Here is a 24,579-nt window from a genome sequence, read left to right on the forward strand (position 1 = left end):
GGGTTTGTACGGGACCGTATTTACGTGTACACCCGTTGTTCAAATATTAACACGAATAAAGAGCTTTGCACCGTTGCGTATGTGCCATCGATTAATTACGTCAGGGATAAGGATTTCATTCCGCGGGCGCGTTATCGGCAAATACAGTGTAAGGAAGATCGAGAGAGCTTTATCTGGGAATAGTCGTAAACTTGTTATGACCCTACGCGGATCGCTGCGTTGTAAAAATTAGTATGGCTTTATTATACCCAGACGAATTTTTTTTTTTTGCGAAACCGCGCGATTGGGTATCGGGATCAATAATCCATCGATTACCGTAAACTCGGGCGAAAAAAGATAGCAGCTGATAAGTAGGAAGATGTTACCAAATACCGTAACGCTCCAGTCTGCACAGTTAGCTCCACTTCAATGGCGAAATAATTGATTAAAAATTTACTACTTGAAGGACCTTGCCAAGAGACAGATGGTACGAAAGAAACATTTAATAAACTACTTAAAGCAATTTAAGTAATCAGCTGTTTAAACAACTTTACGACTCCGCTGAGCTTGTGAACCCCAATGTGCTCTTAAGCTACGTGGTCCACAAATATGAAATAACATTTGGGCACGGCGAAACTCCATTTATCCGAACTCAAATGGATTAAATTAGTTCACTAATTTACTGCCTATAACTATTTATTCGAATAACAGAGCTGTTCTACTTATTAACGTTTCAAAATTTACATTGGGTCGGTGCAAAAGTTCGTTCGCTTTATTGAATTAAAGTTTTTATTCAAAGTAAAAATATATTACAAGCTTTCATAATCAAAGCATTTTCCTTGGCTATCCATTACCTTTTGCCACTTTCCTGGTGAATGTACAAGTAGGTAGAAAGAAAGACACTGACATTCAATTCTTACATTTATTTATCCGATTTCTTTTATTGCTAATATTTTGCAACTGCTGCTGTTTCATTCAACAACCAGGGATCGATTTCACGTACGTCCGAAATATAGATACGCCCTTTCGAATTAACGCGGCAGTGTATTTCTTGACACCCGACTTGAAGTGATCCCTTACGCTTCGAACAATGGAAACTCCAGGAAACATGCTCGACGGCGACCAAGCCTGCGCTCATCGACCCACGACGATGCCATAGAAACAGCGAATACATGAATGGCAAAACAATCGCCGATTAGAATCCTCTGTTCCCCGGCAGCGATGAGAACGTAATTGTTACCTCGGCAATAATCGGCTGACGATTTTCTCGGAAACGGATGGTGATTGTTAGAATAAATACCATGGACATGAAAGATAGCAGCGACGAGGAAGAGACGCACGATCTCTCAGCGTTCACGAAGTTCGACGAGAGCATCGAGGTTCGCAACGCCGAAGAGATACAGAGCCCGGTGAGTCGCAGGCCATCCAGCTCGAGGAGAATCAGGCAGAGCCCTGCCACCGTGAAGCCGAAACCCGTGGAGCCGGACTCGCCGCGAGGGAAGCGGAACTTCAGAAGGTAGACTTCTGCGGCGATCGACGCGCAGTTTCTGATAAACAATCACGCTTGCAGGTACTCGGACAATGAAAACAGCTTTGGGAAGTCGATGGGGGTCAGCAGCGATCCCTCAGACAGCGAGGAAAGCGACGAAGATGAGATCCAGGGAACTGGGAACGCGCAGCCAATCAAGATGTATAGTCCGAAGGATTTCGAGGATCTGGAAGTGTCCACGGAAGTGAAGGAACTGTTTCAGAATATCATGAGGTACCTCTGATTGTTTTGCACTGTTAAGAGGAGGTTCCGGTCTAAAAGACGATTTTTTTTTATTTCATTTTTCGAACGTTCAAACCTTTAGGAATGCGTGTTTAAAAGGATTTGTTGAAATTCGTAAAATTCCCGAAGTTATAGGCATTTGAGTAGCGGCCACTCGGCACTCACGTAAAACTTTAAACGCGTTTTTCTCGAAACAGTGTTCTCAAAACGGTGGGACCTGTATTTCCAAAAGTTATTATCCGATTCGACTGAAACTTTTTTTTACTTGGAAGAATATACTTCTGGCTAGGAGGGCAACCAGAAAAAATACAAAAAATTGAAAATTTATAATTTTCAAAGGCGTTGAAAGGACGAAAAATATACGGGGAAAGTGATTTCAAACTTCAAGTGTCGTTATTTTCTTAAAAAATTTCATTTTTGCATTTTTTTTCTGGTATCCCCCCTAGCCAGAAGTATATTCTTCAAAATAAAAAAAGTTTCAGTCGAATCGGATAACTTTTGGGGTCCCACCGATTTGGATGAATTTTTTGACGCCTTGACTTTAACGACTCCCCAGTGCCGTCTGTAATGATTAATGATAAAACAAAAAATATATTTCTATAACTTAAGATATCCTTAATACAATGCAAAAACTGCCATTAAATTATGTATAGTAGTTTTCCTTTAATTAATTCCTAAAGATCGCCTATTTTGGGGGGCTCTAGACCGGAAGCTCCCCTTAAGGTCACTCAGCTGTTCCGTTATACTTATAAAAATTTAAACGGAAAGTTAGCTGGTACTGTAAACGTAGAAAATTCATTGTACATTTTAATTACTTGAAATGTGTTTATGCTACAATATTCTACGTTAGCAGTAAGGAATTCTAAGTGAAAAGGGAAAATAGATGAGGGAATGTCCCCAGAAAATGAAATTTGTTAGGTTAGACATTTCTTTATTAGCAAAGCACCTATTCAGAACATGAAATACACTTATTACACGTCCTCTGCAGAAAGCAGTTATCAACAAACATTATATATATAAAATTGTATTGAATGTTGAATTGGGCTAGTGAAAATGCGCAGACTGGATGCGCGTGATTATTATGTGGTCGGCTCGGCGAAACTTCCGAAAACCGGTCAAACCCGATTGGGCTGAAATTTTGCAAATAGCTTCATTTTGCATAAAAATAACGTTTGCGAGAAGGATTTTTGGCGACTCGAAAATTTTTTTTTTACCATTTCAATGTCATTCTCTATCTTACCGACAGAGTCGAGAATCGGATTCAACAGTTATTCAAACATTCTCTTTATTATTCACTTTATTTTTGCAAAATTTGAGTCAAATTTAATAAGGAGAATGCATTGAAGCTTGGCCCCGTGTAAACTCACATCGGTTCGCTACCATGCTTTACGCGCCCGCGAGCGGGCGCGCGCCCCCCGCCCCAAACTAACCCAAAACCAATACTAATACCCAGTATCAAGCTGATATCTCTTTCTAAGTTGATCTCTGTTTTATAGATTTTAGGAGATTAATAAGGAGAATGCACTGAATAACTGTTGAATCCGATTCTCCGCTCTGTCGGTAAGATAGAGAATGACATTGAAATGGTAAAAAAAAAATTTTCGAGTCGCCAAAAATCCTTCTCGCAAACGTTATTTTTATGCAAAATGAAGCTATTTGCAAAATTTCAGCCCAATCGGGTTTGACCGGTTTTCGGAAGTATAGCCGTCGGCTCCTCGAAGTGACAGAAAACATCATGCTTTTATTGTGGCTCGTATATCCAGCTATCGCTTCAGTTTTGCTATGAACCCACGTTGGTAGTCCTCCCGAGTAGGCGCCATCTCGTATCTACTACCACAACTAAATTTGTCACGTGACTTGCTATGTATTATCGCCAATATGGCGGAACTCTGATTTGGGAATGTAGTCACGATTTTTCGTTTTTCGTTCTTATATGAGCAGATTTTGGCCTGGGAGAGGTCTCATTCGAAAGAAGAAGATTCAATGCGAAGCGCTCTGCTCACCGTTTGAGTCACAAAACTCTTTTAGTGACCTAAAAATGCTTGGATTCTGCGGGTATATTTTGTCGACTTTTGCTTTACTTTGGACACTGATATTATTACATATCAACACAATCTCGTTGAACCATGAGCAGAGCGCTCCGCATTGAACCTTCCTCTTTCGAATGAGACCTCGCCCAGCCTCAAATCTGCTCATATAAGGACGAAAAACGAAAAATCCCGAACCCATGTTTCGGGTCAGTTTGTGTCGGTATACAGCGCGCTGCAATACCCGTGTCTACCCCCTTAAGGTGATGCCTTTGAAGCTGAAATTTAGAATTCCTCTTTCCACTTCATGTTCTCCTAATACATTGGACCAAAAACTGGCCAAAATTTTCAGATATCTCTAAAATCAGGCTTCGTAACAGGATAACATGACGTGGAAAGAGGAGCGCAAAGTAATCTCTCTGAAGAGAAGTAGAAGCCTTGAATGAAAGTCGATAGAGTTTGAGAGTAGTGAATGGCATATTTAAAATAGTGCATTAATGCGAAGATTTTTAAAAGTAGCTCGGTGTCGAAGGATCATTTTAGGTGTTCTTTTTAGCATGTCTTAGCATGGCGATTGGTTCTTAAGATTAGAGCAATGTGTAAGTAGTGTGATGTGATGCGATGTGATGTGTTAAGGTGAATAGAGTTGGAGAGTAGGGAATTGCATGATTAAACAGTGCGTTAATGTTTAAGGAATGCTTTAAGGAAACGCCATTGAACCTGAAATTTAGAATACCTCTTTCCGCTTCATATTCTCCAGATATATTGGTCTTAATCTGGCAAAAATTTTCAGAATGCACAAAATTGGGTTTTGTAACAGGAGAACATGCCATCGAAAGAGATGGCACAAAGTAACGTCTCCGGAGAGCAAATCAAAGAGCGAGAAGTGGCGAACATGTTTCAAGACAGTGACTGTTTAACGAAGAGACGCAGAATTTTGGAGCGCCTCTTATTTGCAACTTTAAGGCGATGCCTTTGAAGCTGAAATTTAGTATACCTCTTTCCACTTCATGTTCTCCTGATATATTGGCCAAAATCTGGCGAAAATTTTCAGAATGCACAAAATTGGGCTTTGTAACAGGAGAACATGATGTCGAAAGAGGTGGCACTAAGTAATGTCTTCGGAGAGAGAGTCGATGATGCCTTCAAAGCTGAAATTCAGAATACCTCTCTCCGCTTCATGTTCTCCTGATACCTGGGCCAAAATCTGGCAATAATTTCCAGAATGCACAAAATTGGGCTTTGTAACAGGAGAACATGATGTCGAAAGAGGTGGCACTAAGTAATGTCTTCGGAGAGAGAGTCGAGGATGCCTTCGAAGCTGAAATTCAGAATACCTCTCTCCGCTTCATGTTCTCCTGATACCTGGGCCAAAATCTGGCAATAATTTTCAGAATGCACAAAATTGGGCTTTGTAACAGGAGAACATGATGTCGAAAGAGGTGGCACTAAGTAATGTCTTCGGAGAGAGAGTCGATGATGCCTTCGAAGCTGAAATTCAGAATACCTCTCTCCGCTTCATGTTCTCCTGATACCTGGGCCAAAATCTGGCAATAATTTTCAGAATGCACAAAATTGGGCTTTGTAACAGGAGAACATGATGTCGAAAGAGGTGGCACTAAGTAATGTCTTCGGAGAGAGAGTCGAGGATGCCTTCGAAGCTGAAATTCAGAATACCTCTCTCCGCTTCATGTTCTCCTGATACCTGGGCCAAAAACCTGGCAATAATTTTCAGAATGCACAAAATTGGGCTTTGTAACAGGAGAACATGATGTCGAAAGAGGTGGCACTAAGTAACATCTTCGCAGAGACAATCGAGGATGCCTTCGAAGCTGAAATTCAGAATACCTCTCTCCGCTTCATGTTCTCCTGATACCTGAGCCAAAATCTGGCAAAAATTTCCAGAATGCACAAAATTGGGCTTTGTAACAGGAGAACATGATGTCGAAAGAGGTGGCACTAAGTAATGTCTTCGGAGAGAGAGTCGATGATGCCTTCGAAGCTGAAATTCAGAATACCTCTCTCCGCTTCATGTTCTCCTGATACCTGGGCCAAAATCTGGCAATAATTTTCAGAATGCACAAAATTGGGCTTTGTAACAGGAGAACATGATGTCGAAAGAGGTGGCACTAAGTAACATCTTCGCAGACACAATCGAGGATGCCTTCGAAGCTGAAATTCAGAATACCTCTCTCCGCTTCATGTTCTCCTGATACCTGGGCCAAAAACCTGGCAATAATTTTCAGAATGCACAAAATTGGGCTTTGTAACAGGAGAACATGATGTCGAAAGAGGTGGCACTAAGTAACATCTTCGCAGAGACAATCGAGGATGCCTTCGAAGCTGAAATTCAGAATACCTCTCTCCGCTTCATGTTCTCCTGATACCTGAGCCAAAATCTGGCAAAAATTTCCAGAATGCACAAAATTGGGCTTTGTAACAGGAGAACATGATGTCGAAAGAGGTGGCACTAAGTAATGTCTTCGGAGAGAGAGTCGATGATGCCTTCGAAGCTGAAATTCAGAATACCTCTCTCCGCTTCATGTTCTCCTGATACCTGGGCCAAAATCTGGCAATAATTTTCAGAATGCACAAAATTGGGCTTTGTAACAGGAGAACATGATGTCGAAAGAGGTGGTACTAAGTAACATCTTCTCAGAGACAATCGAGGATGCCTTCGAAGCTGAAATTCAGAATACCTCTCTCCGCTTCATGTTCTCCTGATACCTGGGCCAAAATCTGGCAAAAATTTCCAGAATGCACAAAATTGGGCTTTGTAACAGGAGAACATGATGTCGAAAGAGGTGGCACTAAGTAATGTCTTCGGAGAGAGAGTCGAGGATGCCTTCGAAGCTGAAATTCAGAATACCTCTCTCCGCTTCATGTTCTCCTGATACCTGGGCCAAAATCTGGCAATAATTTTCAGAATGTACAAAATTGGGCTTTGTAACAGGAGAACATGATGTCGAAAGAGGTGGCACTAAGTAATGTCTTCGGAGAGAGAGTCGAGGATGCCTTCGAAGCTGAAATTTAGAATACCTCTCTCCGCTTCATGTTCTCCTGATACCTGGGCCAAAATCTGGCAATAATTTTCAGAATGCACAAAATTGGGCTTTGTAACAGGAGAACATGATGTCGAAAGAGGTGGCACTAAGTAACATCTTCGCAGAGACAATCGAGGATGCCTTCGAAGCTGAAATTCAGAATACCTCTCTCCGCTTCATGTTCTCCTGATACCTGGGCCAAAATCTGGCAAAAATTTCCAGAATGCACAAAATTGGGCTTTGTAACAGGAGAACATGATGTCGAAAGAGGTGGCACTAAGTAATGTCTTCGGAGAGAGAGTCGATGATGCCTTCGAAGCTGAAATTCAGAATACCTCTCTCCGCTTCATGTTCTCCTGATACCTGGGCCAAAATCTGGCAATAATTTTCAGAATGCACAAAATTGGGCTTTGTAACAGGAGAACATGATGTCGAAAGAGGTGGTACTAAGTAACATCTTCGCAGAGACAATCGAGGATGCCTTCGAAGCTGAAATTCAGAATACCTCTCTCCGCTTCATGTTCTCCTGATACCTGGGCCAAAATCTGGCAAAAATTTCCAGAATGCACAAAATTGGGCTTTGTAACAGGAGAACATGATGTCGAAAGAGGTGGCACTAAGTAATGTCTTCGGAGAGAGAGTCGAGGATGCCTTCGAAGCTGAAATTCAGAATACCTCTCTCCGCTTCATGTTCTCCTGATACCTGGGCCAAAATCTGGCAATAATTTTCAGAATGCACAAAATTGGGCTTTGTAACAGGAGAACATGATGTCGAAAGAGGTGGCACTAAGTAACATCTTCGCAGAGACAATCGAGGATGCCTTCGAAGCTGAAATTCAGAATACCTCTCTCCGCTTCATGTTCTCCTGATACCTGAGCCAAAATCTGGCAAAAATTTCCAGAATGCACAAAATTGGGCTTTGTAACAGGAGAACATGATGTCGAAAGAGGTGGCACTAAGTAATGTCTTCGGAGAGAGAGTCGAGGATGCCTTCGAAGCTGAAATTCAGAATACCTCTCTCCGCTTCATGTTCTCCTGATACCTGGGCCAAAATCTGGCAATAATTTTCAGAATGCACAAAATTGGGCTTTGTAACAGGAGAACATGATGTCGAAAGAGGTGGCACTAAGTAATGTCTTCGGAGAGAGAGTCGATGATGCCTTCGAAGCTGAAATTCAGAATACCTCTCTCCGCTTCATGTTCTCCTGATACCTGGGCCAAAATCTGGCAATAATTTTCAGAATGCACAAAATTGGGCTTTGTAACAGGAGAACATGATGTCGAAAGAGGTGGCACTAAGTAACATCTTCGCAGAGACAATCGAGGATGCCTTCGAAGCTGAAATTCAGAATACCTCTCTCCGCTTCATGTTCTCCTGATACCTGGGCCAAAATCTGGCAAAAATTTCCAGAATGCACAAAATTGGGCTTTGTAACAGGAGAACATGATGTCGAAAGAGGTGGCACTAAGTAATGTCTTCGGAGAGAGAGTCGAGGATGCCTTCGAAGCTGAAATTCAGAATACCTCTCTCCGCTTCATGTTCTCCTGATACCTGGGCCAAAATCTGGCAATAATTTTCAGAATGCACAAAATTGGGCTTTGTAACAGGAGAACATGATGTCGAAAGAGGTGGCACTAAGTAATGTCTTCGGAGAGAGAGTCGATGATGCCTTCGAAGCTGAAATTCAGAATACCTCTCTCCGCTTCATGTTCTCCTGATACCTGGGCCAAAATCTGGCAATAATTTTCAGAATGCACAAAATTGGGCTTTGTAACAGGAGAACATGATGTCGAAAGAGGTGGCACTAAGTAACATCTTCGCAGAGACAATCGAGGATGCCTTCGAAGCTGAAATTCAGAATACCTCTCTCCGCTTCATGTTCTCCTGATACCTGGGCCAAAATCTGGCAAAAATTTCCAGAATGCACAAAATTGGGCTTTGTAACAGGAGAACATGATGTCGAAAGAGGTGGCACTAAGTAATGTCTTCGGAGAGAGAGTCGAGGATGCCTTCGAAGCTGAAATTCAGAATACCTCTCTCCGCTTCATGTTCTCCTGATACCTGGGCCAAAATCTGGCAATAATTTTCAGAATGCACAAAATTGGGCTTTGTAACAGGAGAACATGATGTCGAAAGAGGTGGTACTAAGTAACATCTTCGCAGAGACAATCGAGGATGCCTTCGAAGCTGAAATTCAGAATACCTCTCTCCGCTTCATGTTCTCCTGATACCTGGGCCAAAATCTGGCAAAAATTTCCAGAATGCACAAAATTGGGCTTTGTAACAGGAGAACATGATGTCGAAAGAGGTGGCACTAAGTAATGTCTTCGGAGAGAGAGTCGAGGATGCCTTCGAAGCTGAAATTCAGAATACCTCTCTCCGCTTCATGTTCTCCTGATACCTGGGCCAAAATCTGGCAATAATTTTCAGAATGCACAAAATTGGGCTTTGTAACAGGAGAACATGATGTCGAAAGAGGTGGCACTAAGTAACATCTTCGCAGAGACAATCGAGGATGCCTTCGAAGCTGAAATTCAGAATACCTCTCTCCGCTTCATGTTCTCCTGATACCTGGGCCAAAATCTGGCAAAAATTTCCAGAATGCACAAAATTGGGCTTTGTAACAGGAGAACATGATGTCGAAAGAGGTGGCACTAAGTAACGTCTTCGCAGAGACAATCGAGGATGCCTTCGAAGCTGAAATTCAGAATACCTCTCTCCGCTTCATGTTCTCCTGATACCTGGGCCAAAATCTAGCAAAAATTTCCAGAATGCACAAAATTGGGCTTTGTAACAGGAGAACATGATGTCGAAAGAGGTGGCACTAAGTAATGTCTTCGGAGAGCAAATTAAAGAGCGAGAAGTGGCGCAGAGGTTTCGAGGCAGTGACTGTTTAACGAAGAGACGAAGAATTTTCGAACGCCTCTTATTTGCAACTTTATGGCGATGCCTTTGAAGCTGAAGTAGCCACTAAACATTTGTTGTCATATAGCATATATTTAGTTATATTTTCTGTCACTTCGAGGAGCCGACCACATAATAATCACGCGCATCCAGTCTGCGCATTTTCACTAGCCCAATTCAACATTTAATACAATTTTGTATATATAATGTTTGTTGATAACTGCTTTCTGCAGAGGACGTGTAATAAGTGTATTTCATGTTCTGTATCGGTGCTTTGCTAATAAAGAAATGTCTAACCTAACAAGTTTCATTTTCTGGGGACATTCCCTCATCTATTTTCCCTTTTCACTTAGAATTCCTTACTGCTAACGTAGAATATTGTAGCATAAACACATTTCAAGTAATTAAAATGTACAATGAATTTTCTACGTTTACAGTACCAGCCGACTTTCCGTTTAAATTTTTATAAATATAACGGAACAGCTGAGAATTTCTTTCCTTATTCAGAATAGAATACAGAAATAGCAAACAGCTCCCTCTCGCGTTCACCGGGTAATCGTCGATCTATCGGTATTACCACATCTGTGCAGAAAAAAATGCTGTAATACTGACCTGCCGAATCGGCCAGGTCACGTGACGTGTATACCCCCTTAATATCACTAATCTTCTGATCTCAGGTACACTCCACAGAAGATCGAGCTGAACTACAAGCTGATACCCTTCATCCCCGATTTCATCCCCGCAGTGGGCGACATAGACGCCTTCATAAAGATACCGCGACCCGACGCTGTCGAGGATAAAATAGGCCTGGCTGTCCTCGACGAGCCCTGCACCGACCAGTCCGACCCAGCCGTGTTGCACCTGCAACTGCGCAGCCACCTGAGGAGCGCTGGCGCGTCCAGGCAGGCGTTGGTGAAGAGGATCGAGGACGCTGAGAAGAACGGGCGGTCCATCGACAAGTGGATCGACGATATCAATCAGCTTCACAGAAGCAAACACCCCCCGGCCGTTCATCTGGCGAGACCCATGCCCGATATAGACTCCTTGCTCCAGCAATGGCCTGTCGAGGTCGAGGAGAGGCTAAACGAAGCTGAATTGGACCTGGCACAACTGGACTGCGAGCTACCTCGACTCGTTGATGTCGTTTGCAATCTTCTCGATATTCCTGTCGAGGAGGACTACAGATTAGAGGCGCTTCACACGCTTTTCACCCTTCACTTGGAAGTGCGGAACGCCAGGGCCCAGAAGTATTGAACTTGGAGGGGGTGGAATCTCTGTGAAGGATGTTTTTAGATTTGAAGACGAGGATTGGTGGGATGTCGGGGGCCGATTTGTGTATAGTAGGCTGCACATTTTTGGGAGCGACAAATTTTCAGGGGCGGCGAATTTTCGGGTGCGACTCAGCAAAAGGAATTTGAAAAAGTTTAAACACGAGGGCTTGGGATAACTTTAAAAACAATTCACTTTTTTCATGTAGAGAATTAGCGAAAACTCACATGTGAGTAGCGATATTGAATTAATTTTGAAATTGTCTCGTCTCTTTTCAAGCAAAATAAATATTTTGAATTAATTTTGAAATTGAAAATATTAAAAGTATAAAAAATATTTAAAATAGATTAGAAATATTTAAATAGAATAGAAAATATTTCAAATATATATTTTCAAAATATTTATTTTGCTTGAAAAGAGTCGAGACAATTTCAAAATTAATTCAATATGGCTACTCACATGTGAGTTTTCGCTAATTCTCTACATGAAAAAAAGTGAATTGTTTTTAAAGTTATCCCAAGCCCTCGTGTTTAAACTTTTTCCAATTCCTTTGATGAGATTTCACGGAAAGAGGGCGGTAGACGCTTGTTAGCTTAGGGGTGCCAAATCTCAAAATCCACCCCAGTGGGATGTTGCCTTTTGTGAATGTATGTTTTTCCTGTCAAAGATGTAGTTTCAGGCGAAGGAGTGTAAAGGGAGGATTGGAAGCTGCTGGAGATCACGATGGTTTTGTGAAATACGTATGCTGGCCCTTGTTAACTAGTCGCTTACCACTCACAAGGGAAGATCGCGAACACGAAAATTCAAAAAATTCTGAAACTTTGCGAATATGTAGGGGATTTCCTCCTGATTGCAACGCAAATTTTTTTGCTGCCCAAATTCACTCGAAGGGGGTGAAATTAACCCCCGAAAATTCGGCTATTTTCCGATTTTGTGTTATAACTCGTGAAATGTAAGAGACAGAAAAAAAGTTTCGAGACAAAATTTACTTCTTTTAATTAGATCTATCATTTGGTAAAAAAAAATATTTTACAGTTCACGAGTTATAACAGAAAATCGGAAAATAACCGGATTTTCAGGGGTCAATTACACCCTCTTAGAGTGAATTTGGGCAGCAAACAAAAATTGCGTTGTAATCAGGGGGAAATTCCCTACATATTCACGAAGTATCAGAATTTTTTGAATTCCCGGGTTCGGGATGTTCCCTTGTCAGTGGAAACGAATTCTGACGCGTGTAATTCGCGATACTGATAATGTAATCGGGCTCGTTAATTGAGTCACTGCACGGGTTTACAAAAACTGCTACGATTACATTATCGATTGCGTAGTATATTGATTAGTAGGCGGAAGACAACATTTGTGAATAATAAGAATAAGAATTCTGTGTTCGTTATCATGCTAATTTAATATCCACAATTTGTAATTGCAGCATATCTGTTGCGATTATACTAAGCCTCTCGTAACTAATGCCGCATCTAGAAAGACTGATATAATCCTATATAAAAAAAAATATGTCGAAAATATTGAAAGAAATTTTTTCACATCAGGCTCCGTTTCGGGGAAAAATTGGAAGAAAAACTCTTGACTCGGTACCTTTAATTGTTACGAATTCTTAGTCTTTAACACTCTATCCATAAAATTATAAACAATAATCTAGAGTGTACTCTATTTTTAAATGAATAAATTAAAATTCTACGTAAAGGAGCGTTTTAGTGTTTTTAAATCTTTTATCTTGAAATGGGGAGATAGATGCGAATGATTCATAGCCTCAGCCAAGTTTAGTCCACGTGTACTCGACAACATTGACGATATTTTTCTAAAAACCGAGGCCTCTTATAACAACACTTTATTCCACATTGTTATCTAATATTCTCCTACAGAATCATGAATTCCTTAATAACGCCATTGTCCCATTCTGTTTGCGTGTCGGGTCAGCCGACTGCAGGCGTTGATAAGAAACGCTTGCGCATTACCATTATCAGTACACGGAGTTGGGAAAAATGTAATCTAATTACAAATTACGATTGAAATGTAATTGTGTAATCATATTAGTGGGCACTGTGCCTAGAGCCTACGAACCTACAGGGGCCTACGAAAGTCTAGAAATGAAATTTTAAATAGGACTGTACCCTAACATAACAAGAACAAAATTGAATATATAATATAATTTAAAAAATAATGTAAATATATTAACAATTGAATGACGTGAACAATAAATTGAAAGGGCTTACAAATACAGTTTTTATGCAAAAGTGCCTAGGGCCTATGACGATCCTAAAACGGCCCTGTCTGTGATGACATATTGTCAAACTCTGTCAGTACAGCAGACTTCCTGAATCGTCGCCGTAGATCAGTGCCTCCCAACTTCCTCGTCCCTGTCGATCATTCCCGACGCTATAAATCCCGAATAAAATGACGACATATGTTGACACCAAGGCCTTCACTAAATCTACCCCCGTACGCAATACGAACCGGACAAAACGGACGCATCCACTCGATTTAGGACGATCGAATAATAGGAGAATATCACGAATCGAGCACCGCTTCCATTGAACCATGAATCATAGTATTAGTCACGTGACTGGGAATTTGTAATTCTATCTTCCTCGAGCAGGCACAGCGTGCTGACGCTGCGATAAACGGCGGAGTAAATGTCACGCACACGCAATAATTCGACTCGACGTTCCACGTTCTCCCGTTCGTAACATGCGAGCCAAATATTCGCGCTTCGAAGATGACGGACCCGTCGACGCACGTTAACGTGAGAATAAACAGCAGCATCGATGACAGTGTTGACAGTTACGTGATCGAGGACGACAGAGAAAGATTGTTGGAACCGAGGAAGAATTCACCGTCGGACGATGACATTACTGTACAGAGTCGGGTAAGGAACACGACAGTCCCGCTGCACCACGCACATGGACGTTTGTTCCTGCCCTTTTTTCATTCTAGTGTCTAACCTACCTGACACCCTCCACCATTCGCACAACTTGTCCCTCCTGTTGTTCTCATATCAGAGCAGGAACGAGGAAACATTTCCAATATATGACGCAGAGTGCAGCATAACGCTGCTTTTTCAGGCACTCACCTGTAACGCTTTGTCTCCTTCTCGATAGAACGACATCTACGGCCATGGGAGCGTGCCTTTGCCAAACATTGCGGAGACAATTACGAATCCGAGGAAGCAAAACGCGCAAGAAATCAGGCCCGGAGCCACTAATTTCTTATCGACCAATTACGAGGTAACATGCTTCTGATATATTATTGTTAGCGTGTATGCGTCGTACCTTGTAAGCAACTCTTGAAATGAATTCTGTTTCTTCTCTAGTGTCTAGATTACGATCCCTGTGAGAATCGTCTGTTGCAAGATGAAGAAGGGCAGAAGGGATACAAGTTTGTAGTTAAAAAGAATTTCGCCAGATGGTCCATATTCTTATTGATTGGCATTTTCACAGCTCTCATCGCGGGCTTCGTAGATATTTCCATAGAACAATTGTCGAACCTGAAATATGGGTGCCTCAAGTCCTGTATCCTTTGACGCTAGCATACGGGTGGACGTGGAGAGAAATGAATGTAAACTTCGTTATTGTTTCTTACAGTTTGTAACAGATGTAGATCAATGTGTGCTAGATAACTGTTTATGGCTACCGTATTTCATATGGGTGGTTCTAAACTCGGTACCTATTTTAATAGGGGCTATTTTGGTAACGTACGTGGAACCTGTAGCCGCAGGTAGCGGCATCCCACAGGTGAAATGTTACTTAAATGGAATTAAAGTACCTCGGGTTGTTCGCATTAAAACGCTAGTGGTAAAAACAATTGGAGTAATCTGTACAGTGGTGGGAGGTCTAGCCGGTGGAAAGGTAAATATTGCTCATTGTTGCTTTTGCTACTGTTTGCTAAGATGCGTTCTAACATACGCTACGATGATGCTTCTTGTAGGAAGGACCTATGATACATTCCGGGGCTGTGGTGGCAGCAGGGATATCGCAGGGAAAAAGCACCACGTTCAAAAAAGATTTGAGAATATTCAAGTATTTTAGAGAGGACCATGAGAAACGAGATTTTGTGTCAGGGGGTGCAGCGTGCGGTGTATCTGCTGCATTTGGAGCACCGATCGGTGAGCAATAAGGAGAACAACTAGGGATGGGTTTCTCGAAGCGTCGAAACCTTGAAACCCCAAGAAAGTTTCGAGTATTAAGAATTCGAAACTTTCGAAAGCTAGATAAGCAAAAGTATGAAATCGACGAATAAAGAATCATTCGCGGCGTGCCTCGAGAATTTGTATGTTATATTTTTCTTTGTATTTTGTTTAACTGCGGTCAATAGAGATTTATGCAAAAATTTTGCTGGCTGCAGTTCTTAAAGCAAGATATTCCACTTGCAAAACAGAATCAACGCTTCAAGTTACGAGAGTTTCGGATTCGAGTTTCGAGAATTTACGAAGTAGCTTCAAACCCACCCCTAAAAACAACACGTGTGGTGAAAACACTAATGAATTATTTAAACTAATTTAGGTGGAGTATTATTTAGCATCGAAGAGGGGACTAGCTTCTTCAATCAAAGCCTGACATGGAGAACATTCTTCGCCAGTATGATCACGACATTTACGTTAAATATTGTTCTTAGTACTTATCACGGACGACCCGGTGATCTTTCTTACCCGGGCTTGCTAAACCTGGGGAAATTCGACACGATACCTTATCACATTTACGAAATCCCCCTGTTTATGATAATGGGGACGATAGGCGGCCTCCTAGGCAGTTGTTGGAACTACCTGAACTACAAAATCACCTGTTTCCGTCTGAAATGCATTAAAAGGAAGTGGCTGAAAGTAGTGGAAGCTATTTCAATTGGCATACTAAGCGCGACAATGGGATTCACGATGATTTATTTTTTAAACGATTGCCAGCCGCTGGGCCAAGATCCCACCAAATATCCAATTCGGATGTACTGCAACGAAGGCGAATATAACACAGTGGCAGCTTTGTGGTTCCAAACGCCAGAAAGTAGTGTACGATCCTTGTTTCATGACCCCAAAGGTAATAAACTGGCGACGCATGAAATCGAGCCTGCATTTAATAAATCTTTTTTTTCGCAGGTTCTCACAACGACATGACTTTAGCTATTTTCGTTGTGATTTACTTTTTCCTGGCTGTTTTCACCTTTGGTCTCTCTATGTCCAGTGGACTTTTCATCCCGTCTCTCTTAATAGGGTCTGCGTGGGGCAGACTAATAGGATCATGCCTCTCGAAACTATTCCCGGATTGTGTAAGAAGAGAACATAAAGACGAAGTCGGCGAACGAGGTGGAGCATCAACTGCTATGTATTATTGCAGGTTGTTCTAGACCCTGGGAAATATGCCTTACTAGGTGCAGCTGCACAACTAGGCGGAGTAGTTAGAATGACCATAAGTTTGACGGCTATACTCATAGAAGCTACTCAAGGGATATCTTTCGGCTTGCCAGTTATAATAGTCCTCATTATGGCTAAATGGGTTGGCGACTTTTTTAACGAGGCACGTAAATACATATCGATACTTGTCTGGTGCTCTTAAATCATTGGAAGTGATTGGAATAGTATAGCGTTGCTTTGTCTTCAGGGAATTTATGAAACTCACATACAAATGGCTGGGATCCCGATATTACCATGGGAAGCTCCACCGTTGTCGAACAATATACATGCCAGTGAAATAATGAGCTACCCTGTAGTAACGCTAAAAACTTTAGACAATGTAGGACATATAGTGGAACTTCTTAAATGCGTAACATTTAATGGATTTCCCGTAGTTGACCCCCCCAGTAGCGATCAGGTAACAAATATAGGACTTATACCATTTTATACCAAACCGGTTATATGTGTTTATCGTTTTGGAAAATTTCGTTTTTACTTTTCAGAGTGAAATACACTCTTATGGGCGATTTCGGGGCTTGATACTACGCTCCCAACTGATAGTGTTACTGCAAAATAAGATCTTCAATGAATACGCAGAAAGCTGGGACAAAGATTTGGGCATTAAAATGTTCAGAGACGAGTACCCTAGGTATCCAACGATTGAACAAGTTACCGTAACTGACGAAGAGAAAACTTATACGATAGATTTGAGACCCTTTATGAATCCTTCCCCTTACACGTTACAGCACGTTAGTATTAATATTCTATTCACGACATTGCGAACAAGCAATCCCTTCGAATTGTTTATGACAATAATTTCCTTTTAGTCCGCAACACTGCCACGAACATTTAGGCTCTTCAGAGCTCTAGGGCTTCGCCACCTGCCAGTAGTGAACGAAACAAACGAGGTATCAACGATTTATATGTTTAATGAAATGTTATATTGGAAGGGAGATTATATCTTTGGACTTGCTTCAGGTAATCGGAATTATTACACGAAAAGATGTTGCCAGATTTAGGATATGGAAACACAGAGGACGAATGGGCTTGGACGAGCTTTTAATTACTAATAAGATTTAACGTTAATGTTCCTTAGAAGGATAGGAAGTTTGATAATAATTTACTACGATTTTTAATAATATATCATACGCATATATTCCGCTCTTGTGTACACATAAGAAAGATTTTTACGCCGCGTGGGGCTAGAATCTCGATCAACGCTTCGAAGGCCGAAGTGTTGGAAGAGACACCCAAATGAAATTATCCCACGGTAAGATATACATATAGTATTAATTATTTACAAACAATTGCCAGCCTAGCCAAGACCATAATTTAAAGAACAGATATACCGGGAGAATTACTAGCAGCAAAAGGAAATAGTATTCGTACGACGGAATGTACATATTAATCTATTCCACTATTAGGACTGGTATCCTGTAGTGTGAACACCTCTAGTGATTGTAACTTATGCAACATAACATTCGAAACCTTTATGTACAACCTGGAACATGAAAAAATATTTTGTTGTAGAGAACAATATAAATCTATTTCTTTATATTTGCCTAACAGTTCTTTTCACCTATACTATCGTCAGCATATCGAAAGACTTCGCTAAGAACTATACCGCGTATAGATCTAACATTTATTTTAACAATATTACGTACACGTAGAATATATTGCAGTATTGCGTAGTATCAGTAAAATACGACTATCGTGAGTCACTCCTAAACATATATAAATATATATATATAATTTTTATACACTTTAAGCAGTCGACACTTTGCAGGTAATCATCGGTTTCAAAAATATATGTGTGTATACGACTCCCATACAATTTCGTTTAACAACTATCTACGTCTATCCATTATTAATGTATCCTTAACTTATGCGTAATAAAAGAGGTAACTACTATGCATCCATATAAGATGACGAAAGGAAACATTGGCAGGTACGTTTTCGAGGATTAATAAACGGCATTACAGTGGAACATTAGTAGAACGCAATTCCCGCGAAAATGTTATCGATATCTAACGAGACCGAATATATAAGAAATGCCGCCAATTAATTATAGGTCCCTATTTCGGGAATGAATCACCTTGAGACTATAATACATACAGCAAGAGCGGGTAAAGCTATCTCTTTCTAATCTCCAATAAAGCGAGACTCGAGAATTTTTTCGCGAAACTGTGGCAGCGGAAAGAGCGCATAGCCCTATAGCCTCACGTGCAGGTAAGATGGTCTTTTTCTCTCCCAAAAGCGTCCCAGCAACCGCAAGTATTTTATCTCGGCGCAATAGTTGAGCGCTTAACGTAAATCGAGAACGAATTATTATCGTTAAAGGTATCCCGTCGCGATGCACACGATTCGAAAATTCAACACCGCTAACTACGGCGATCAGCTATTCCTGTGATTGGCTTTTAAATCAGGCGCGCGCAACGCGTGCGCGTATCTCGAGAAAAAAATAAAGGAGGCAAATTTGAATGCATGCCATGCAATTTTTGTAAAATCGAGAAAGCAGCGGAAGGGAGTGTCTCAAGGTAAAATGAATGGTTACAAGTGGAACAGAAATAAAGGTACACCGCGCGTGAAGAAGCAGCATAAATCAAGTGGCGAAAGGAAGAGAAGTGCACGCACATCGATAACAAAAGCGCACGAAACAGAAGAAGAAGCTATTACACGAAGATATCATGATGCGCAGAGAATGGCAAGGTTCAGGGCCAGAAAGAAGAAAGCATCGGAGGAGGCAAAGATGCTGGAAATAATTAACTTTACAGAGCTCTCTGCGATATCGGAACTAAAGAGAAGAAATATCGCGTTTGAAAGCATCAGCTCCGTCATTGGCGTACCGAGCATCGAACGATTTCAAGCATACTCGACTGTGGAGAATTCGTCGATCGCTGTACATCCATCTCACGGGCAAAGTAAATATTCTCAGTTACTGGCGATTATAGAGGAATTAGGGAATGACGTCAAATTGGCGTACGCTGGTAGTAGAACTTCTGCGGAGAGATTGAAAGCGGGCATTATACAGGCGAGAATGCTGATCAGAGAATGCTTATTGGAGATAGAAATGAACACGGAGCATTAGTTCGTCCGCGACTAATTCCACAATTTTTAATAGATAGGTAACTTAATTATATGCTCTCTACGAACCTTCAAAATTCAATTACACGGTAAGATCATCTTCAGTATGAACTATTGCGATAATTGTGAACGATATATTCCCCGATTTTTCCTGCACCAGTGGATAATAGAAAACAAAAAGTGTCAAATTGAATGCCGAGAAGAACATGAGCGCAGAGTACAAGGAAAGTAATAACAAAAAAAATTCATTGATGTAGTAACAGTAATACTCCATATAAAAACAAAGCAATCGAAATCTGTAATTGACGAGTAGATTAAGCACGAGGAATCATCGGAATCCCTCTATGAGACTTCAATAAAACAGCCGCACCACAAATAACGTGTCGTTCCTTCGATCTACCCACGAACATATCGACGAGTCCGAAGCGTCCGAGTTCCTAAAGCGTCGCGAGATCTGAACTCGAAATGCCTCCTAAATCGGTTCTTGCCACCGTTTCTACCAACCATTACTGTTATATATTCTAAATTACGTGAAATTCTGCGGGCTACCAAACTGTTTTCGTAACTCGAATGTCCCTCGAGAATGCCGATCCCCTCTGGTCAAGTTCACCGTAAGCGAGTATATCCTCTGGTCTGCAAAGAACCGAAAAGAAGACCCATGAAAATTTTTCTCGCTCCGTCCGAAGGAGCAAGCTCTATCGAAGCGCCCCGGGTGCTTTACCATGAATCGAATGCTTCCCAAGGAACGGATCATCTTATCGTTCGGATGGAACCGGTCGGGTGGCCGTTAGCGATTACAAGGCAGCCCCGTGCATCCCGCAAGCGTTTTCGCCGCTCCCCGACAATGTCGTCGAGTATTTTAAGACGCGGTCGGCACGGTCAATTGTTTCGCGGCCTCTCAGGTCGTACACCTGTCCGTCGTGAAGTTGCAGACGGGAGTAGGAAGGGGTTATGGTCAATAAACGCAACCACGTCACACGCAGCCTATCGGCGACCCCGCTTGGCCCCTTAAAGTGGCTCCGAACGAAAATCTTACATGTCGGCCGATATTGCTTTTGTGCGTTTGTCTGCGGTATATCTTGAGAAAAACCGCACGGTTTCAGGCACGGGCGGCATCGGCGGTCGCGCGGCGCGGCGAGGGACGCGCGGATATAAAATGGGATCGTTCCGGAGCGCGGTTTAGCTGCACGGTGGGTTAATCGTGCGTTTCAGTGGACTGACCGAATTGCGTCCGCCATTGTTGTGATTGGTGAACGTTCCAGAGAAGACGGCGTTCTTAGATTGGCGCGCATGCGCGTCCGCGCGCCACTTGACGACGCTCTTCTTTCGAATTTTGGGGAAGGCACACACGCGAGCACACAGAGGCGACGCGGGAGCGCGCGCGCGCGACCACCGCGTCGCAGGTAGCCGACACGCGCACGCACACGTATACACACACGTATTTCGAAAACAGTATTTAGCCGCTTGATTTTTGCGCACGTGCTACCGAATTTTCACCCTCCCCCCCCTCTTCCCACCGCCCGCCCTCTCCGCTATTTGGAGCTCGTTACCCGCGTCTTTTTCGGACGTGGAGAATTCAATTAATTTCGTATGGGTTCTATTTTTTTTCTTCCTTCACCCGCACTGATGAAAGTGGTTAACGGGATTCCTTAAAAGAGATCGCTAGGTTGATGCCCCTTTTCTTCCCGCGAGCATAAATAAGTCTCGTTTATATGAACATTTCTGTTTACTTGCTCGACGGCGGCCGAATGACAGAGGGAATTCGTTATTGGGTACTACATTTTCTACACATGTAGATTGATATGTTGTTGATTGGCTTTGTACCGGGAACTGTCTCGAGGGGACGTAGTTTAATCGACTTTATCGTTTTGTGTTACAGATAATTTGTAACGCACGGAGATAATGTAATATTTATTTTATATACGAGTCTATAAGTATGGAGAGTTGCTGAGCGTACGGAGGGAGCCGACAAGCTTTGGCTAGATTTTGGGCCGAAACGTATGCACAGGATATATTTTACGGATAGTTTGGTACTCAAAGTTTACAAAAATGACAGCCCATAGGAATGACTGTGCCTATACCGTGCATAATTACGTGTTATGCCTAAGGCTAAGAAAAAGTCTTACCTTAAAAGGGTAAGGGAAATGCGCGAATACAGAAGACAAAAGTTAAGGGCAGAGACACTAGAGGAACGAGCGATCAGACTGTACACCGCCGCGGAAAGGATGAAGAACGCCAGGGCGAAGGAGACCGAGGAGCAAGCGGCGATAAGAAGGATGCAGGAGGCTCAGCGCATGGCCAGGCATCGCGCCAAGAAAAAGCGCTGCCTGGACGAGAACTTAGCTAGAGAAATTTCCAAGATCGCGGAGCTTACTAAAATGCCGGACGCCGCGACGATAGCTCAGATGTCGGAGATGAATATGAATAAAATATCTGCGGAGCTGAAGCAGATGATGGAGAGGGGAAAGGTACCGGAGCACATAGTTCAAATGGCTCAACTTGCTGAATTTAGCAAAATGACTGAATTAAATAAGATGTCTCAGGACATGGCTAAGAGATACGAGATGGAGAAAATGGCAGAGTACGCCAAGACGACGGAGTACATAAAGATGCAAGAGATCGCGAAGATGAACGAGATGGTGAAGCTCTCCGAGATGGCTAAATACAATGACATCACGAAGATCAACGAGATCGCGAAGATGAATGAAATGATGAAGATGTCCCAGATGGCCAAGATCAATGAGGTTCAAAGGATGAATGAGATAGCTAAATTAAACGAAATGGTGAAGATGACGGAGATGGCTAAATACAATAACGACATAACGAAGTTGAATGAAATTGCACAGATTAACGAGATGGCCAAAGAGATCGCGAAGATGAACGAGAAGACAAAGATGAACGAAATGATAAAAATGGCTAACATACAGAATGACATTACTAAGATGCCTGAGTATTCAAAAATGGCAGAGATGGCGAAGCTAACGGAGCTGGCTAAGCTGAACGAAATAACGATAACAAAGTTGAACGATCCACCTCCGCCAAAGGTACCAGAGATTCCTCGAATTCCTGAGCCTGTGATTACTGTGCCAAACCCGAGAAACTTGCAAAATGTTCAAACTGTTCAGGTAGCACAGGCTAGCCCATCCAGTACGATAAACTTCCCCACTGTACCCGGACAGGGTAAATACGCTCAGTTACTGGTTATTATCGAGGAACTTGGAAGAGACATTCGTCTTTCGTACGCTGGAAGTCGCAGTGCAGCTGAGCGCCTCAAGATGGGCATTCAGCACGCTAGGATTCTTGTACGAGAATGTCTACTGGAAACGGAACATAATGCACGGCAATGATCTGCCAATACACTTAGCGACTAGATTTTTAGCAGATTATTTTACAAGATAATACTATGTACATTGTATGGAGTACAGCAGTATATTTTAAAGGGAGTGTCTTAGCATCCACAAAAATGTGCATGAACATCTAATACTGACTGTTTTATATTTTATACGATCTTATCAATTGTAAGTTTAACAAAGTAAAGTATAAGACGCTGGGAAAAATAGTAGCTGTACAACTTAATATCAGTTTCAATAGTGATCGCGTTGATTTCCGGGGAGAGAATGTACACTTCTGTGGATGCCTACAAGAAATTAATCAATTAACAATGCATAATATTGGGTATAAATTAAATAAAAGAGAAAAGAGATCCGTTTCCCTCTCTTTCGTTCTTTTTTTTTCTATTACTATTATTACTAGTGAAGACTTAAAGACCATTTCCTATGCATAGATTCAGATCATGAAGGGATCGTTCCTTTGTAATTAAGGTTTTAATTTAGCGAATAGGAAGAATAATATTAAGCAGAAACCATTTGTACACTGAAAAGTCTTCATTTATATTTTCTAAGGAGAGCTTATTGCATTTTTGGTTGAAACTATGGGTACCTAGTAATTACCTATGGTATACATGCAGAAAAAAGTTTATCAAACAAAATGTACCTATGGAAAGTATAATCCTTGAATATAACTGACTACAATCTGAATAAAAAAGAAAAACCATTTTCTACAATACTGTGCGTTGATTTAGTACCCTCAATTACTTGTGCGTCGATCAGTTTAAAAATTAGCGCGAGGATGTTACGTAACATAGTTCACGCTTTCTCCTTTTGCGCGCTACTGAGGCCAGTGGTGCCAAAATCGTGGGACGTGGCAGTGATGTCAGAATCATCGGCTCCATTCGACTCTTTTCGTTACCAATCGACATTGCCGAAACTCGAGCGGATGAGTTGTAATCAGGAGGTCGGGTGTTCAAATCCCAATGCGGTGGTTATACTTTTTTTTTTTTAATTACTCTCTAGTTTCACTTTCTAACTTCTCAGTAGAATAAAAACTTGCAAATTGTCAATTTACAAAGCATTTTTAAAGTTTAATTTTTATATGCGAGGAGGTATTAATATAATAGTAATAAATATCGATGGCGGAAGATTTTACAGAAAGAATAAAAGTTATTAAAAAAATACGAAAATATAGTGTAAGTGGTCCTACCTGCTTGATTGTGAACAGGAAAAGAATTTAGTGTTAGAAATAATTAGAAAGAAACAGTACTTTTAGTTGGATCAGTTAATTTTCTCACTTTCAATATTCCATTCGAATAATAATAATAATATTAATACTATATCAAATATATATATATCAAATATATATATATTTGATATACCTCGAATCTTCGTTATTATAATTAATATGAGCCTGCAGAGGAAAATAGCGTAGGACGAACTTACGACGAAACTGTTTTCAAGCCTTAATAAATAAAATGCTGCGAAAGACACTTGCCGTTTTATAAAACCAAAGCTGAACGACAACAAATCAAAATCATGGATGAGATAGTGCAGTGGTAATAAAAAATTATTAGAGTTGGATTTTTGATTCAAGAATCTCTTATTCATCAAACATACATCTGACAGTGTACTTTACGTTGGGGACTTGCTCGAGTAATAACATAAACGAACTATTCAATCGATCTTACATTATACTGTTCCGTCTTTTAAAAAAACCCAGCACCTGTGATTCTCTGATAGATATATTCCTTTTCTTGTTTCAACTTATTACA

General features: G+C 41.4%; 4 protein-coding genes and 1 long non-coding RNA gene across 10 annotated transcripts; 3 read left to right on the forward strand and 2 right to left on the reverse strand.

Moving 5' to 3' along the window:
* Window positions 1-16: 16 nt before the first annotated feature.
* On the forward strand, window positions 17-11,342 carry Ift46 (intraflagellar transport 46). The gene is made up of 3 exons (XM_076823873.1): window positions 17-1,495; window positions 1,550-1,741; window positions 10,405-11,342. The coding sequence occupies exons 1-3, from the start codon at window positions 1,257-1,259 to the stop codon at window positions 10,979-10,981; spliced, it is 1,008 nt and encodes a 335-aa protein (XP_076679988.1). The 5' UTR covers window positions 17-1,256; the 3' UTR covers window positions 10,982-11,342.
* Window positions 10,567-20,824, reverse strand: LOC143375104 (uncharacterized). 4 transcript variants are annotated; one of them, XR_013086805.1, is made up of 3 exons: window positions 20,197-20,340; window positions 20,025-20,108; window positions 10,567-10,892 (listed from the first exon to the last, which is right to left on the reverse strand). It is a non-coding gene; the product is annotated as an uncharacterized LOC143375104 (long non-coding RNA). The 4 variants fall into 4 exon arrangements; XR_013086806.1 differs by having other exon boundaries at window positions 10,869-10,892; window positions 20,030-20,108; XR_013086804.1 differs by lacking the exons at window positions 10,567-10,892; window positions 20,197-20,340 and adding exons at window positions 17,521-17,892; window positions 20,697-20,824.
* Window positions 13,446-17,946, forward strand: Clc-b (chloride channel protein 7). The gene is made up of 12 exons (XM_076823834.1): window positions 13,446-13,880; window positions 14,113-14,238; window positions 14,325-14,523; window positions 14,606-14,859; window positions 14,939-15,116; window positions 15,514-16,038; window positions 16,098-16,267; window positions 16,336-16,515; window positions 16,600-16,809; window positions 16,895-17,140; window positions 17,219-17,299; window positions 17,370-17,946. The coding sequence occupies exons 1-12, from the start codon at window positions 13,731-13,733 to the stop codon at window positions 17,469-17,471; spliced, it is 2,421 nt and encodes an 806-aa protein (XP_076679949.1). The 5' UTR covers window positions 13,446-13,730; the 3' UTR covers window positions 17,472-17,946.
* LOC143375105 (uncharacterized) lies at window positions 17,521-17,794 on the reverse strand. Its single transcript, XM_076823881.1, has one exon. The coding sequence runs from the start codon at window positions 17,792-17,794 to the stop codon at window positions 17,681-17,683; it is 114 nt and encodes a 37-aa protein (XP_076679996.1). The 3' UTR covers window positions 17,521-17,680.
* LOC143375095 (uncharacterized) lies at window positions 20,347-23,538 on the forward strand. Of its 3 annotated transcripts, none has more exons than XM_076823857.1 (2): window positions 20,347-20,665; window positions 21,355-23,538. In XM_076823857.1, the coding sequence occupies exon 2, from the start codon at window positions 21,575-21,577 to the stop codon at window positions 22,820-22,822; it is 1,248 nt and encodes a 415-aa protein (XP_076679972.1). In that variant the 5' UTR covers window positions 20,347-20,665; window positions 21,355-21,574; the 3' UTR covers window positions 22,823-23,538. The 3 variants fall into 3 exon arrangements, with proteins under 3 accessions (XP_076679972.1, XP_076679973.1, XP_076679974.1); XM_076823858.1 differs by lacking the exon at window positions 20,347-20,665 and adding an exon at window positions 20,740-20,878; XM_076823859.1 differs by lacking the exon at window positions 20,347-20,665 and adding an exon at window positions 20,911-21,247.
* The last annotated feature ends 1,041 nt before the right edge of the window (window positions 23,539-24,579 follow it).

The sequence above is a fragment of the Andrena cerasifolii genome, chromosome 12, assembly GCF_050908995.1.
Source record: "Andrena cerasifolii isolate SP2316 chromosome 12, iyAndCera1_principal, whole genome shotgun sequence".
Taxonomy (NCBI): Eukaryota; Metazoa; Arthropoda; class Insecta; order Hymenoptera; family Andrenidae; genus Andrena; species Andrena cerasifolii.

What these genes read in the sequence shown, in the direction of transcription:
- Ift46 (XM_076823873.1), top strand. Translation starts at nt 1,257, where the DNA reads ATGGTGATTGTTAGAATAAATACCATGGACATGAAAGATAGCAGCGAC. An exon ending in GGGAAGCGGAACTTCAGAAG is followed by an intron (nt 1,496 to 1,549) that starts GTAGACTTCTGC and finishes TCACGCTTGCAG; the next exon opens with GTACTCGGACAATGAAAACA. An exon ending in CTGTTTCAGAATATCATGAG is followed by an intron (nt 1,742 to 10,404) that starts GTACCTCTGATT and finishes TTCTGATCTCAG; the next exon opens with GTACACTCCACAGAAGATCG.
- Clc-b (XM_076823834.1), top strand. Translation starts at nt 13,731, where the DNA reads ATGACGGACCCGTCGACGCACGTTAACGTGAGAATAAACAGCAGCATC. An exon ending in GAGGTCTAGCCGGTGGAAAG is followed by an intron (nt 14,860 to 14,938) that starts GTAAATATTGCT and finishes TGCTTCTTGTAG; the next exon opens with GAAGGACCTATGATACATTC. An exon ending in TTGGCGACTTTTTTAACGAG is followed by an intron (nt 16,516 to 16,599) that starts GCACGTAAATAC and finishes CTTTGTCTTCAG; the next exon opens with GGAATTTATGAAACTCACAT.
- LOC143375105 (XM_076823881.1), bottom strand. Translation starts at nt 17,794, where the DNA reads ATGTACATTCCGTCGTACGAATACTATTTCCTTTTGCTGCTAGTAATT.
- LOC143375095 (XM_076823857.1), top strand. Translation starts at nt 21,575, where the DNA reads ATGCCTAAGGCTAAGAAAAAGTCTTACCTTAAAAGGGTAAGGGAAATG.